General features: G+C 42.0%; 1 protein-coding gene across 1 annotated transcript in view; it reads right to left on the bottom strand.

Moving 5' to 3' along the window:
• The window catches only part of LOC146608241 (kinesin heavy chain-like), a 30,176-nt gene extending 18,593 nt beyond the window's left edge, over window positions 1–11,583 (bottom strand). The window contains exons 1-10 of the mRNA XM_085348881.1: window positions 11,458–11,583; window positions 7,652–7,739; window positions 6,774–6,847; window positions 4,071–4,175; window positions 3,726–3,774; window positions 3,588–3,643; window positions 3,240–3,327; window positions 2,246–2,370; window positions 2,040–2,144; window positions 1,802–1,950 (exon numbers count right to left, since the gene is read on the bottom strand). Coding sequence (XP_085205007.1) covers window positions 1,802–1,950; window positions 2,040–2,144; window positions 2,246–2,370; window positions 3,240–3,327; window positions 3,588–3,643; window positions 3,726–3,774; window positions 4,071–4,175; window positions 6,774–6,847; window positions 7,652–7,739; window positions 11,458–11,583 — 965 coding nt within the window. The remainder of the gene's footprint in view (window positions 1–1,801; window positions 1,951–2,039; window positions 2,145–2,245; window positions 2,371–3,239; window positions 3,328–3,587; window positions 3,644–3,725; window positions 3,775–4,070; window positions 4,176–6,773; window positions 6,848–7,651; window positions 7,740–11,457) is intronic.
• Window positions 11,584–15,240: the final 3,657 nt, after the last annotated feature.

Raw genomic sequence — 15,240 nt, 5'->3', positions numbered from 1 at the left:
TCTGGCCTGTGGCCGTACAGCATACCTGAAGATCGCAGTTGGTGTCTGTTGGGCCTGGCAACACATCCAGGCTACGGTACTCTTTGGTCCAAGGCCAACTACAGCATCCCAGCAAAAGCAACCTGGAGGTCATCGTCACTCACAAATGTGAACTGTTCCAGACAGACCTACCTACTGACCTGGCCCCAAGTCTCAGACCCACTGCCTGATGTAATTCTACTGAACAAGCTGAACGCAGCGCAACTGCCAGTATGTGTGATGAACAATGGATCGCGGGCAGTGGGGGAGCTGCCTACTCACCTATCTACCGGATGCCACTACAAACAAAGACTCAGTACCAGACAGGATGTGCACGGACGGCACCAAGCAGTAAAGGAACCAGAGTTTCGCATCTGAGGAGGAGTGAAATTCTTACAGAGCTTGATCCCCGGCATTGGAGCTGCCGAGGTGCGGGATCATGTGGAGATCAACCGATATGCTCTGCTACGACACATCAACTTGACTAAGACCCTGGGACCGGCTTTAGCAGGAGAACAGAAGGCCATCAGAACGATGGTGCTGCAGAACAGACTGACACTAGACCTGCTAACAGCATCACAAGGAGGAGTTTGCAAGCTGATCGGGGAAACATGTTGCACTTTTATCCCTGATGGATACAAAGCTGGAGGAGACATTTATGAAGCTTTGCAGAATTTGTCCATTCTGCAAAAATATGTCACTGACCACACATCTGGAGCAGCTACACCGCCATGTCTAAGAGTAATGATTTCAAAGATGATAACAACTACAATGACTGCTTATGTTGCCGTGCCTCAAGAAGACCAGCATCCTGTTGCAATTCTGTTAGAGGAGAACTTGTAATAACTGCTAATGAATGACGTGGTGATTAAAAATGACTTCTGCCTTTTTCAAGTGATCATGCACTGATTAACACATTAGTAGTTTATGCAGGTACAATATAAGGTTTTCATCCTTTTATTTTTTGAAGTTTTCAGTTTTAAACATAAAGTTTTTCATTTTCAATATAAAGGTTTCATCCTTTTATTTTTTGAAGTTTTCATTTTAAGCATAAAGTTTTCATTTTAGATATAAGGTTCTCATCCTTTTATTTGTTGCTTTATTTTTTGTAGTTTAGTTTTATTATTTTTTCTTGTTTATTCCACTTGTTATTTCATTTACTATGATTTTCTTTTTTCTTTTTCTTTTTATTATTTTATTTTGTTTTAATCTTTAGACCAAATGACTTCCATTTCTGCTATGCTGACATTTTGAAAATTAAAAAATTGCTTAAGATACTTAATAAATAACCTTCACAGACAATTGTTGTATACATTTAAAATAAGTTAAAACAGGAGGGAATGTTACAGGAAAAATGATTCTATGTTTCTTTACCTTCTTTTAAATGTGCAAGCATGCCCTTTTGTCTATGGTTAGATTAGTTTAGAATTATCTTTTTAGACTTTCTCAGCAAAGACATACTGTTTTGGGACATATTGTTTTAGATTGTTTTATCTCTCCCAGCTCTCTGCTGACGAGACTAGCGCCACATATGGAGTTGTTTATTTTATCTGTTTTGTATTTTCTTATCCTGTTCTCACTGTCTTTCCTATAAAAAGTGCCCAGCCTCTGTACACGTTGTGAGTTGTTCTGAACAGCTTACCCGTGTGCACGTTAAAGCATAAAAAGTGATCTTGTCTCATTGTGTCTTTATTTCTCCTGGGTCTTTTACAGAGTTTTCCCCCAACAAAAACATTGCCCTGTTTTGGCACTGAGTACATTAGACATAAGAGCTCGCAGATACCTCTGTCCAAACATGAGCGTGGACTTGGTCTCGGCCTCGTTGTAGATGGACGGTGAGCAGCAGATGATGATGGTGGTGCGACAGTTCCCTCCCAAAGAGTCCTGCAGGATCCGAGTCATCTTACTGTCTCTGTACGGCACGTGGGTTTTCTGAAGAAAAGAAAATACAGCTGTGCTGAGGTTTTCTAATATTTCATACTTCTTCACTTACATACGAAACAGAAGTGGGATGGACTTACGGTGCCCTCAGCCAGAGCTGAGATGACGTTTCCCAGCGCTGAGAGAGATTTGTTGATGTTCTTTGCCTCGTCCAGCACCGCCCCCTCAGCTCCCGTCTTGCTCACCTGACCAAACAGCGATCGAACAGGTTATCAATCAGCGTTACAGCTCAGGAAAGTCTTGAAGCAAACCCTAACGACACGTTTCTGATCTCGCTTGGACCAACCTTCTCGCTGCCAGCCAGGTCGACCAGGTAGAGCTTCCCAGACAGCTTCTTCTCCGTCTCTACGTTTTCCTGCTTTATGTTGATGAGGAAGATGCTGTGGCTGCGAGAGCTGTGCTCGTTCATGTCTACAAAATTAAGCAAAAAAATCATTACAACCGCAGAAAAGAAACCAGAAAAGGCTTTTTATCTTCTTTTAAGATTTCAGGTGAAATTAAAACATTTAAATCTAGATATTGAGGTGTTTCTGCCTCCCTAAGAAGTTTCAGGAACTGTGCTAAAATCCTGACTTTTAGGGCTTTGCCGCTAACTTGATGGATATTAAGAGGTTAAAGGACCTTTTGTGTTTATTCTGGGACTCCATACAAATAGTTTTGAACAATTCCCAGCTTCTAACGAAGCAGATTGGCTGCCCCTCGCCTAACTTCCATAAACACAGAACCTGTTGACTTTAAGCGCCACCTCCTCCCACCACCTCAGCCTGCAGGGATGAGCAGAGCGAACGCGTCCATCAACACAAAGGAAGAAGGTCATCATCGACTTCAGGGAGAAACTGCCCCTACCCTCCTCAATATTAAAGGTGACTGCATGGCGATGGTTTCCTCTTTCAAATTATGGGGCCTTATATCACTGTGGACCTCTCCTGGTCAGAAGACACAGTTACAGTGCTGAGGAAGGCCCAACAGTGACTCCACCTCCTGTAGAGTTTCTCGGGAGGAACAAACTGGAGGTGAAGCAGCTGCTGATGCTGTACAGCTCCACCACAGAGAGTCTGTGTGGATAGACCAGCTGCTCTACAGTGTGAACCAAAATCTGAGGAATGTCTCAGCAACTTGTCGAATCTATGACGATTCACGACAGCTCTGAAGGCAACAGAAGGTCCCAACATGATACAGGCAAGGTGTATCTAATAAAGTGGTCAGTGAGTGTAGAAATGAATACCAGGAAACCTTTTAAAAATGTGCCGCTTTTGAAGCAGACATATAAAAATACGTACTGGTCACTGCTACATGCCGATTGGATTTGCCCTCATCGATGACGTCCATCACCTCCTCTGGACTGGACACAAAACGCTCAGTGCAGCCCTGAAAAGGAGAATCATGACCTGCAGCAGCCAGTGTGGACATGAGCATCGATTACAGGATAAAGAAAAGACCGAAAAATCGCAGTTTTAAGGTTTTTAGGTGTACTAAACCTGCACACACGACTAAAACGGTAACTGAATCATTCGTTCATCTAAAATTAAACATTCGCTGAGTTGAAGCTCCAGCTCAGGCACACGGGGAGATTAAATATATAAACCTCTTCACATGACTGTGTCACAGCTCTCGCTCAGCTCACAAACCTTCACATAGGGCACTCTGTTCTTGTCTTCGTGGACGGAGAGGTTCGTCTTTGACACTTCAGACAGAAAAAAGATCACAAAAGTCACAGTTTAAGAAAAACAGACTGCTGAGTGCTTCAGATAAACAGCCTCTCTTACCATCCAGCAGGTCTCGGATCTTGTCCAAGTAGATTTCAAAATAAGAGACCTGCATAGAGAAACGCATCTGTCTCACAAATCTAAAAACTTTTAATTCATTGCCCTGAACATGAATTCATCTTCCTCACTTTGTCAGATTTAAGGTCTTTACTGCACCGTAAACTCAATCATTTACCTTTTATTTCACATAAAACATTTTTGGGTTGTGTGTGCTTTTCCTTTCACAGACTTTGTTAACAAACATCTCAGAGACGGCCACAGGCTGCAGGTCTCCAGTGCAGCGGCTCACACCTGACATTTAGTTCATTTTTCAGGAGGTAAACTGTGAATGACTCCTGTTCTCACCTTGATGTGGAACTCGAGGTTCTCGTCCATCGAGTAGATGTGGTCGAAGATGTCGCGGGCGATGCGAGGGATGATTCCCATCAGCTGCGGGTCATGCAGTTTGCCCTGAACACAACAACAGTCATGTGTTATACTACAGCGATGCAGTTTTTGCAGTCAAATCAAATCAAATCAAATCACTTTTATTGTCACATCACATGTGCAGGTACATTGGCACATGTGAGTGAAATTCTTGTGTGCGAGCTTCACAAGCAACAGAGTTGTGCAAAATACAATAATGTAAACAAGCAAAATACAAGAATGGCTACATCTGAAACTAATAAATATATGTACAATATATAATAGTGTATGCATTTCTGGATGTGTATACTAAATATTTTTCTACGTGTGTGTGTGTGTGTGTGTGTGTGTGTGTGTGTGTGTGTGTGTGTGTGTGTACACATATTTTACAAATCAAATAGAGTAAACAATAAATAAAATATATAAAAATATACAGAGTTGAATATGTGCAAAACAAGTGGCATTTATATACAGTGTGGAGTGCATAATGTTGAAGTTCCAGTAGTGAAGCTGAGGTGTCTATGACGTGTTCAGCAGTCTGATGGCCTGATGGAAAAAGCTGTCTCTCAGTCTGCTGGTACGGGACCGGATGCTGCAGAACCTCCTTCCTGATGGAAGCAGTCTGAACAGTTTATGGCTGGGGTGACTGGAGTCCTTGATGATCCTCCCCGCTTTCCTCAGGCACCGCTTCCTGTAGATGTCTTGGAGGGAGGGAAGCTCACCTCCAATTATCCGTTCAGAGCACCGCACTACTCGCTGGAGAGCTTTGCAGTTGTAGGCGGTGCTGTTGCCATACCAGGTGGTGATGCATCCAGTGAGGATGCTCTCAATGGCACAGTGATAGAAGGTCCTGAGGATGCGGGGGCTCATGCCAAATCTTTTCAGTCTCCTGAGAAAGAAGAGGCGCTGCTGCGCCTTCTTCACTGTTTTGTTTGTGTGTACTGACCACGTAAGATCCTCAGCCAGATGTACACCAAGGAACCGGAAGCTGCTCACTCTCTCCACAGCAGCGCCGTTGATGGTGATGGGGGTGTGTACTTTTCTGCACCTCCGGAAGTCCACTATCAACTCCTTTGTCTTTGCGACGTTGAGGGTGAGATGGTTGTCTTGACACCAGTGGGTCAGGGCGCTGACCTCCTCCCTGTAAGCTGTCTCATCACCGTTGGTGATAAGACCCACCACTGTAGTGTCGTCCGCAAACTTCACAATGATGTTGGAGTTGTTAGTGGCTGTGCAGTCGTAGGTGTAGAGTGAGTACAGGAGAGGGCTCAGTACACACCCCTGTGGAGCACCAGTGTTCAGTGTGACGGGGGATGAGGTGATGCTGCCCAGTCTGACCACTTGGCGTCTGTCAGACAGGAAGCTAAGGATCCAGCTGCAGAGGGAGCTGCTCAGTCCTAGATCCTGCAGTTTCCTGTCCAGCTTCGAGGGAACGATGGTATTGAATGCTGAGCTGTAATCTACAAACAGCATTCTCACATACGTGTCTCTCTTCTCCAGGTGTGACAGGGCAGTGTGTAGTGTCAGGGCTATGGCATCATCAGTGGACCTGTTGTGGCGGTATGCGAACTGTAGAGGGTCAGTCTTTTTCATGTGTGTAACATGGCTCTTTAATGCTGCCATATGTTGAGGGTGGTAAATACATTAGAGGGTTTCCTAGGCAACCGGAGCCTGAAACGTCCGCTGGTGACCAACAAATGGTGACTATTTTCTCGTTCTCGTTTCTCTTTCCTCTTAACTCCCCAAACAGCTCCAGCATGTTGCCGTGTTTCTTCCTGTTATAAACGGCGGGTTATTTTTACCCACAGTCCCCAACTGCTTGCTCACAGAGGATGTTGCGATATAAAGCATGTTGAGTTGACTGTTGTCATGACCTTGTGCTATATGATTTAAACTGATTTTCATTGTTATTAGCTGAACAGGCGCGTTGCAAAGAAAGTGCATCCTCTGTCAGTTCTAAGGTTTCACGTAGCAGGACAGTTTACATTTTACTCTAGAATATTTTGGTATCGAGACGAATTCATGGTCGACTCAATGGCTGCAAGGTACCCAGGTCCTGGGGCTGCAAAGCCCAATTTTAAAGCCTTTTTAAATGAAGAAATTTAAAAAAGAACATCTGGGTTCAGAAGTGGACTTAAAAGTTTGACTTAAAGAGGGTGAAGCAGAGATCAGATCAGAGAATTAAAACCAGGCTTGAGGATTAGACTCCGAGCTGAAGTTACACTGGTGACATGTCGAAATGACGAAGAGCTCCTCTGACCATTTTCTACTCATTCAATTTCACTCCTTTAAAACACACGCTGAGTTGGACGTGATGATTAAAGGCTTTTCCAAGATGTTAACCTTACCAGCTTTTGATTCCTTGAATCCTACCCCTCGCACGAGCCTGAGTGGGTTTCCTGTTGGCAGTAAGCCTGTTACACAACGCCCGCTGTGCTCTAATCCGCCAACTGTTTGAAAGTTCCAAATAAAAGTCACCGCACGTCTTTACACAAAGGGCTTTAGAGAGTATTTGCTGTCACTTTGATAGTCTTTAGTCACCTTTATGTAAAAAAGCTGTAACTTCAAAGGAATGAAACCCCTCTGCAGCTGACATCTGGTCACTAGGGTTTAAGAGCACACATGATCTAATGAGCGTCTTACCTCCATGGTGTGGGTCTTCCCGGAGGACGTCTGCCCGTAGGCGAAGATGGTCCCATTGTAGCCGCCCAGCACATCTGGAGTAGCACAAAGACACAAGGGTGCAACAACACAGTCAGACACAGTCAGACACAGTCCAGCCCGCTTCTCCGGTAAATGAGCACTAAACCTTCACAGTTATAAACACTAGCGCATCCATCTACTGATGCTACCTGCAGAGATTTTTCAGAGGTTATACTAGAAACCAGTAACTGTACGCTGGGTTAAAGGACATTTCAACTCCTAAAATGCATCTAGAGGAGAGAGGAGGCTGGAAGAGAAGGACGCACAGGTGTGTCCTGTGCAGAAGTGCTTTTACCTTCAGTGTATAGGAGGTGTGGCGTGATCAGGATGGACAGGATTAGAAATGATCAGGGGGACAGCTCGGGGTTTGGAGACAAAGTTAGAGAGGTAAGTGAAGGTTTGAGCATGTGCAGAAGAGGGACAACCCATATGATAGACGAAGGATGTTAAAGATGGAGCTGCCAGGCAGGAATGGAAGAAGAAAATTCATGGATTCGTGGCATACAGCTGGAACATATAAACCCTGGTGGGAGGAGACATTTTTAAATAGCTGGCCTATGAATACAACTCTAACATATTACATGTACATATGCATACAATATCTAATAGTAATGATGTAGTTTTACTGCCTAAAAATGAATGTCAGCCCCCCAAAACTCCAGCATCAGCCCTGCTGCTCCGGGAAACACTCATTTCCATGGCTCCATTATGTAAAGCAACAATGAAAAAGGATGAAGAGCAGATTAAGTTTGTGTGCAGATGTTCGATAGATGACAGTTACATAAAGAGCTATGCTTCCTCAGTTTAAAGCTTCTTACCTTTCACTATCTGCTTGGCACACTGGTCGTACACTTGCTCCTGCGTCGTGTTGGGAGGCAGCACGCGGTCGAACACGTACGGTTTGCCCTGATTCACAATGACAAAGACAAAAACACACAGCGACAGGCTTCAGAGTCATCGCAGCACCGAACACAGCTGTTCCCAGTCGCCCGTGATATTTAAAACATGATTCACCAAACTGTATCAATAATGCAGATATACTGTTAGAAATAACCAGATAAGGGGGTTTGGCACGAAGATTCAAACACTCTGGGAAAAGGATGCAAACATGGATACAAAGACCGCCGACTTGTTTTGCTTTATTTTGAATTCTTTGTGACCCACCAGTCACTTCATTAGGTACACTCGTTTAACTGCTCGTTAGCTCAAATATTTAAGAGTCTCTGATGAGTCTCAATTTCTGCTGCAGCATTCAGATGGTAGGGTGACACTCTGAAAGCATGGATCCAACCTGCCATTGTATCAGCGCTTCACACCGCCGATGGTGGCGTAATGGTGTGGGCGGATATTTTCTTGGCACACTTTTGCACGATGTTTCCAACAACATGTTGAATCTGTGCCATGAAGAATTAAAGCAGCTCTTAAGGAGAAACGAGGAAGGTGTACCTAATAAAGTGTCTGTTGAGTGAATGAGTTTGGGCTTCTTTTGAGGTTTTATTGTCGTTCCTGGTGTCGTTGGATTTCTGGGTTCCTGTGTTCTATGCTTTCTTTACCGTAGCCTTTATTTCCTGCATCACGTCTTTGAATCGAGTGGTGATTTTTCACTTTTGGATCTCGTGTTTCTGTCAATAAGCTTCCACAGTGTTTCCCCAGCTGTTCCTCCCTGAGTCTTCCTCTCATTTATATACTTATACATATATATAAGCATATACTCCAATCAAAATGCTGATGGAGTTAATTCTATACCTGCTGCAAAGGACAAAGAAACTGAACTTCTCCAGTTTATGGACAAAAAAAGATGGTACTTGTAGCTGCCTCATTAGAGGATGTTTCTGTGGACATGCGCGATTGGTTGCTTTGGATTTTGGATTCAGAGCTTTAACCTATCAGTTTTCATCCTCTCTCTCTTTATCGGTGCAGCTCGAAAATGGGTGAAGCTGGGCCAGAAATCTCTACCATTTCTTCAAAATGCTCCAGTAACTGCCATCCATCATTCATCCAGCTCCTGACTCCTGCTCTAAGGGGAAAAGCCTCATTCCCGCTGCAAAAACGCCACCCTCAGCACTTGGAGGCAGCGGCAGCAGCACTCCGAGCCCCCAAAATACAGCAGAGAAACCCCTGACACAGACAGTATCCGGGTGTGTTTGTCGGTAATGTGCTTCTGCTCTGCTGATTGATTGCACGAGGCGGCGGTGCGCAAGTTTGTCCTGACAGAGGAGAAAGTGTTGCTGGGCGATTAAAGCAACTGCACGGATAACGGAGGGCTGCTGATGGAGGTGACACATCTTCGTCTTCAGTCACCCTCTCTCTGCAGCAGACTTTACAGAAAAATTCACCTTTTTCTTTAAGATGGTAGGGTCACAGAGAAAGCACAAATCTGATGTAATCTGATGTAAAAAGAAAAACTATCCATTTATGTACAAATAAATAAGAATGAGGTACCATGAGGTACAGGCTCACTAAGAATAAAAAGAACATGTTTTCAGAGGTCCTGTACAAAATAAACGCGGGCGTTTCTGAAGCGTCAGAGCATCAGGTGATTGAGGTCGGATCCTTTTAATAAGAGATCTGAACTGTTCAAAAATATTGAGGGAACACATGATCATCACAGCATGACTCGCAGTCAGTTAAACTCCAGGGATACCACTGTGCCTTTTTAGGAAGCAGAAACCAGTGTGGGTCCATTTCAGCAGTGACAGCAGGTGCAATGGAGAGACCGATTCACCCCAGGTTGCACAGGTTGTCCAACTCCTCCACCGAAGAGTTTTTGAACCAGTCTCCAGAGTGTGGAGGTCAGACGGACAGTGCTGAAGAAGCAAGGGGAGCGCTGCCAGAGCCCTACGAAATGACCCCCACCTTGCTCCTCGACTACGTGTTTCAACCACAAACTGTCGGAAACAGACTCTGTGAGGGTAGCGCGAGGCCCTGACATCCTGTAGTGGGACGTGTGCTCACAGCCCAGCGTCGTGCAGCTCCAATGAACGAGCAGGTCCACCTGTGAGACCTTTAGAAATGAGAGCAGACTCATACTGAGCACGTGCGACAGACGTGGAGATGCCTGCAACACCATGCAGCAGGACCGGTTTGGCAGTGGGTCAGTGACCTTCATCACCTGCATGAGGTTAGGTTGTGACACTAATTCACCCTGCCACTAATGAAGTAATTGTTCTGTAATTAAATGGGATTTCAGTATATTTTATTTATAATTATTATGCAATTACATTTACCTACAAATACTTAAAGGTGATAATTATTCTGTAATTACCGCGTTATTCTCTGGCAATTTAACAGAAATGCCAACAATATTTGCCCACCTTATATCATAAGTATGCTGTACTTTTTGAGGGGCAGGCCATATCATGCATATTATACTATATATTACATTACACAGTACTTACATTCACTTAAAAGTACTTACATTTACAAATTACTCATGCAGTACTTACGGTAAATAGACTCAAAAGTAAAAATGACTGATGCGAAAATTACATTTACCTAAAAGTACCAAAAATGACTTACGCAGCATTTAAAAGAACTTAACATTACTCACATAGTACTAAATTTACTTAGTTGTTCCTGTAAAAACCTGATTTGATACACATGTATTCTAATGTGCCTACCTTTAAATATTGGTCTGTAAATAAAATTATACTATAATTTCTAATAACATACTGAATCACACACTTAGCAGCAGGCTGTATTATAAAGTGGCTTTTGAAGGAGGCAGTGTCTATGCTGGCTTACGTCTGGCTATATATACAGTATAGGCCTATCAACATGTAGGACCAGTAGACTCCCAGCTGTCACTGGTCTTTTAAATACCTCACTATGTATTTATTTGTGTGTGATTTCTGCTGACTGTATAACAAATAAAAATATCCTTGATTGTCTGCAGAGGAGGGCCATAAAGTCCCCCACATGCACCCACATCAGGCCTAATACTGGTGCAGTAGGCCTAGGATTCCTACTGATGGGTATAGGCACTTCCCATAGAGCTGAATCCAACTGAGAACCACTGAGATGTTACATATGAGTGCATCAGACAGTTTTGATCAGTTATAATAACATAAGTAACATCATACAGGTGTAAAGAGGCAGTCTTTATAGTAAGTAAATATTTCCAAGCTGCTGTAATGCTCCTCTGTACCACCAAAGACTTACTGCGTATTTGGCATTAGGTAGAGGTGGATGGATCGATCCATATATCGACAGTATCGATACCAACGCTAGTATTGGCGCCAGATCGATACTAGCGCAATAGGATGCTCCTCTGTTGCTTCTATCTTCTAAGTTCAGTATGAAGCCTACTGATTCATATTAAATTATTTATACATATTTTTTGTGAAAACGAAACAAAAAACCCCAAAAAACCTCAAATATGCGCTATGAAAAATGTCTTAACCTTTTTTATTTCTATTTTTTTATAGCCCATAGTACATATAGTACAAAATGTTTAAGTTAAAACAGTATCGATATTAGTATCGGTAATATCGATCACAACGAAATTTGCAGTATGGCTCAGCACTCGTGTCTGGTCCGCAGGTGTCTTTTCCTTTAAATCACTGGGCGCGCACACATACACAGGTAAACAGCATTGAGGTGACAGCAGTGTGTGCAGACTTGCCGTTATGACCACGGTGTCGTCCTCTTTGAACTTGGGGATGTATTTGTCTCCTCGGGTAATTTCGGCCTCGTTCAGGGGCCTGAAGCGGCACATCACTCTCACCCCGCACTCCGCCGCGTCTGCCATGGCTTCTGCTGCTCCTACCAATGTTTACACCGCCCCCTCTGTCCGGTGGTGCCCAAAGGGAGGTTTAGGGACCTCCAGTGGGGCCTGGTCGGTTTAGTCTCTGTAGCTAGTCGAGAATTTTCCTGTTCTAAAGAAGGAGTGTCACATCTGTGTTCAGAGGAATTCAGCAGTAGGAAAGTTCCTCCAGCTTTTTAGCCGATGCGCAGGGCGTCCTTCATCTGAGCCTCCTCCGCTGCGCCATGGCCAAAGCGGACAAACCGCAGTGCTGCGTCTCGGATTGGAGCTCGGACTGCGGTGGAGCTTACAGGCCTCCTCGCCCCGCGGCTGTGGCATCGACAGCCGCGCGGAAACGTGGCGTTTTTACTAGGTTGTCAACGGCGGAGGAGGACTGAGCGGGGAGCTGTCCGCTCTGCAGAGACACCGAGTCCGGGGAGGGTGTGCGCGCACACAGCCGCATCGTCCTTTACCGGTGATCGGGGCGCGCGCTCGCACGATTTCGCGGCGCGTGCCTTCACCTCACATCAGCACCACCATCACTGAGTTAGTCACATGCACGAGCACTCAACCTGCTCTATATGAATCTTCATGTTTCTTCATATTTAAATCAACAGTTTATTGTATTTTTTTTAAATATACAGTACAAATAAGTGTTAAATCCTATATTTTAGGCAAATTAGAATATTTAATAACTTTTATTTTTGTTATCTATCTGCATCTTTGGAAATGTAAACATTTTAGCTGCAAATAACACTGGCTAATCATTAGCTTAAGTTACAGTTTAGATATAGAAAGGAGGGCCTTACGCTAACTGTATAAATATTAATCCTTTATAAGCTAATATAGATGTAGAATAAAGGTAAACCAACAATTTGGTCCTCTAAAAAGAACTTATTTAAAAAAAATAGTAATTTCTTTCCCAACTGGCCGGTGTTGGTTCAACAAGCATCTAAAGTAATCCCAGTTTAGCTAACATTAGCCTTACACAGATGATAAAAATCAGACTTGAGAAAGCAACCTTTCCTACCTAGCTAGATAATCATTACCTCAACTTTACATTTTTAATAAATATATGTTGATACTTTATAAGCTAATATGAATATAGAATAAAAGGTAATCAACTTTTTTTTCTTGAACTGTAAAAATATGTTTTTTATATATATGTTAAAGATTTTTTCCAATTAACTAGTAAATAATTTGACAAATGTACAAGCTAGTCATAGGTAAAGTTTCACAATAGCTTTAAATAGGCTTCACACAGGTTCAAATTTAAGCAAGCAACCATATCTGACTAAATAGCTATTGCTAATCATTACTTAAAGAATAATTGTATATCTTAAAATAAATACTTTAATCCTTTCTATGTTAATATAGCTATAGAATAAAGTAGGGGAATCAAACATAAGGTCGGGGGGTCTGAATCAGCCTGGCAGACCCCAAACATGGCTTTGGAAAATGTTGAGGAGGAAATAGATTTTCTTTTTACTTTTAACAGTATTTTCTCAAGTTTAAGCGCTTTTGCTCCATTCACACTGCACCAAAATAAGTAATAGAAACACAATTAAATTACATTAAAGTCACTGTTTTGTTGTGAAATAACAAAATTTGAACAGTGTCCAAGTTAGTAAAAGCTAATATTCACTTCCTTCTTAAGAACTGCTCTGAAGCTTTTGATTATATTTAAACTTTATGTAGTATTCCCCACGTGAAAAATGTGACTAAATGTTCTGTGACTACTTTGAAAAACATAAGCATTTAATCCACATTTAATAAAAAAGGAGGTCTAGGGCTGCTGAGTAGGTCTAGTAGCTGGATGTTTTTCAAGCAAAAGGGCTTTTTGTGTGTGTGGTTTCAGGTAAATTTGGGGGCGATTTGAAGAGTGACAAACAGCAGATATTTAAAGAGTAATATTTAATATTAATGTTAAAAACCCTGCATATAAGTGTGCTTTCCTGCTTTTCCACTAGAGGCCAGTGTACAACAAGCTTTAAACTAGACTCGTGGTTTTACTCCAAACTTTCTCATTAATTTCCTCTTAGAAATATTTAATAACAAACCTGGGGGGGAAAAAGCACCCGGCCTCCACAAAAAGGCATAAAAATGCACAACAAATCAGATAATTCAAGTAAGAGTGACCATGTTTTTAATATCTTAAACATCTGTGCAACATTTTTCAAAATGTTACATCACTGCATGACCTGTAATGTTTCACAATATTTACAAAAAAAATGCTGCGTACATCAAACCATTAAAAAAAGTCCAAACAATCTCAAAATAATGGACTCTGACAAACTATCCCTAGCCCACATTAATGCAAATAAAGAAAAATAAAAAGAGCAATCAAGTGCACATCATACTTCACGCAGGTCTATTTTTTGTAAAGTATATATTAGTGAGAAAATATATACTTAATTACAAGTTGAAGAAACAAAATACTGACAACGAAAGGATGGGAGATTTAAAGAGCAGAAACAAACACTGGAAAAAATAAAACTCACACTCACACCTCACACAATCACAGGTGGAAGGAGACAGGAGGGTAAAATAGACCGCACGGACCACCTCAAACACAAAAAATGCTTTGAACTCTTGACCACGAATTACAAGAAACCAATAACAGATCCGTAACACATGGGGTTCCGGTCACAAGTGCAGGAACCTGCATGTCATTGCACAAAAACCAAAAAAGAAAACATAATTTGTTTTGTTTTGTTTTTTTAAAAAGAGGTGGAGAGAAGGGGGAGACGAGGCAGAATGAACTTTACCGAAACAGCTCACATGTTCTCCACAGCGAACGTCACATTTTGGAAAACGGCCGGAGGACATCTCCTCCGAAGGTTTACAGTAAGACAAAATAACAAAACCTCGACTCTCAAAAGGGTGCACGCTGAAAATAACGGGGACGTGTTTTTAAACACATTCTTCACAGGTATTGCTTATGTTGTTGCCGCTGTGAAGGTAACAACAATGCCTTGTGTTCGCGTTTGATACTGATATTTTTAACAGTAAACAAAAGAGAAAAACAAAGAAAAAAAAATTAGCTTTTTTTAAAAAAAAAACAAAAACAAAAAAACATTCTCAGTTTTTTTCAGTGTGCACAAAAACACAATAAGGTAGAGAGACATCTCATTGGAAAATACAGTACAACTTGACTTAAAAATGCAGGAATTTGATTTGACTTAAAGGCTCCATTTGTTATGGATATGTAGTCATAGTAGTGTTTTCATTTGGAAAGCACAGAAATGGATGTTTCAAAGGGCAATTATATATCTATATTTTTTTCAGTTTTTGTTGCACAAAATTTCACCCTTGATGTCAGGTAAAATAACTAATTTGTTTAAAAGGTCTTTTTAGTTCTTGCTGCAAAATATTGGCCTCTAATATCTGTAAATCTACCAAAGATGCAGATATTTGGCCGATACCAGTGTCCGTATGGATATTTGGCCAATAATGGTGCACCCCTTGTTTTAGAGGCTGACAAAGGGGAATCTGTTCTTTCAGTAGTGTATTATTTGGTTTTAACTTTTTATTTGTTAGAGTTCTTGCGTATAAAGTTCAAGTAACAGTATTTTAGTTCAAACTTTGAGGCTAATTGGGTTAACGGTTGTGGCTGGCGTGTAAAAATAAAGCTACACATCAATTTCTACTTCATTGCTCTCA

Source organism: Diplotaxodon limnothrissa, linkage group LG23 (assembly GCF_057381915.1).
Source record: "Diplotaxodon limnothrissa isolate DT_005_m linkage group LG23, D_limnothrissa_male_GT1.1, whole genome shotgun sequence".
Classification (NCBI taxonomy): Eukaryota; Metazoa; Chordata; class Actinopteri; order Cichliformes; family Cichlidae; genus Diplotaxodon; species Diplotaxodon limnothrissa.
This window is presented reverse-complemented; position numbering and strand designations above follow the sequence as displayed.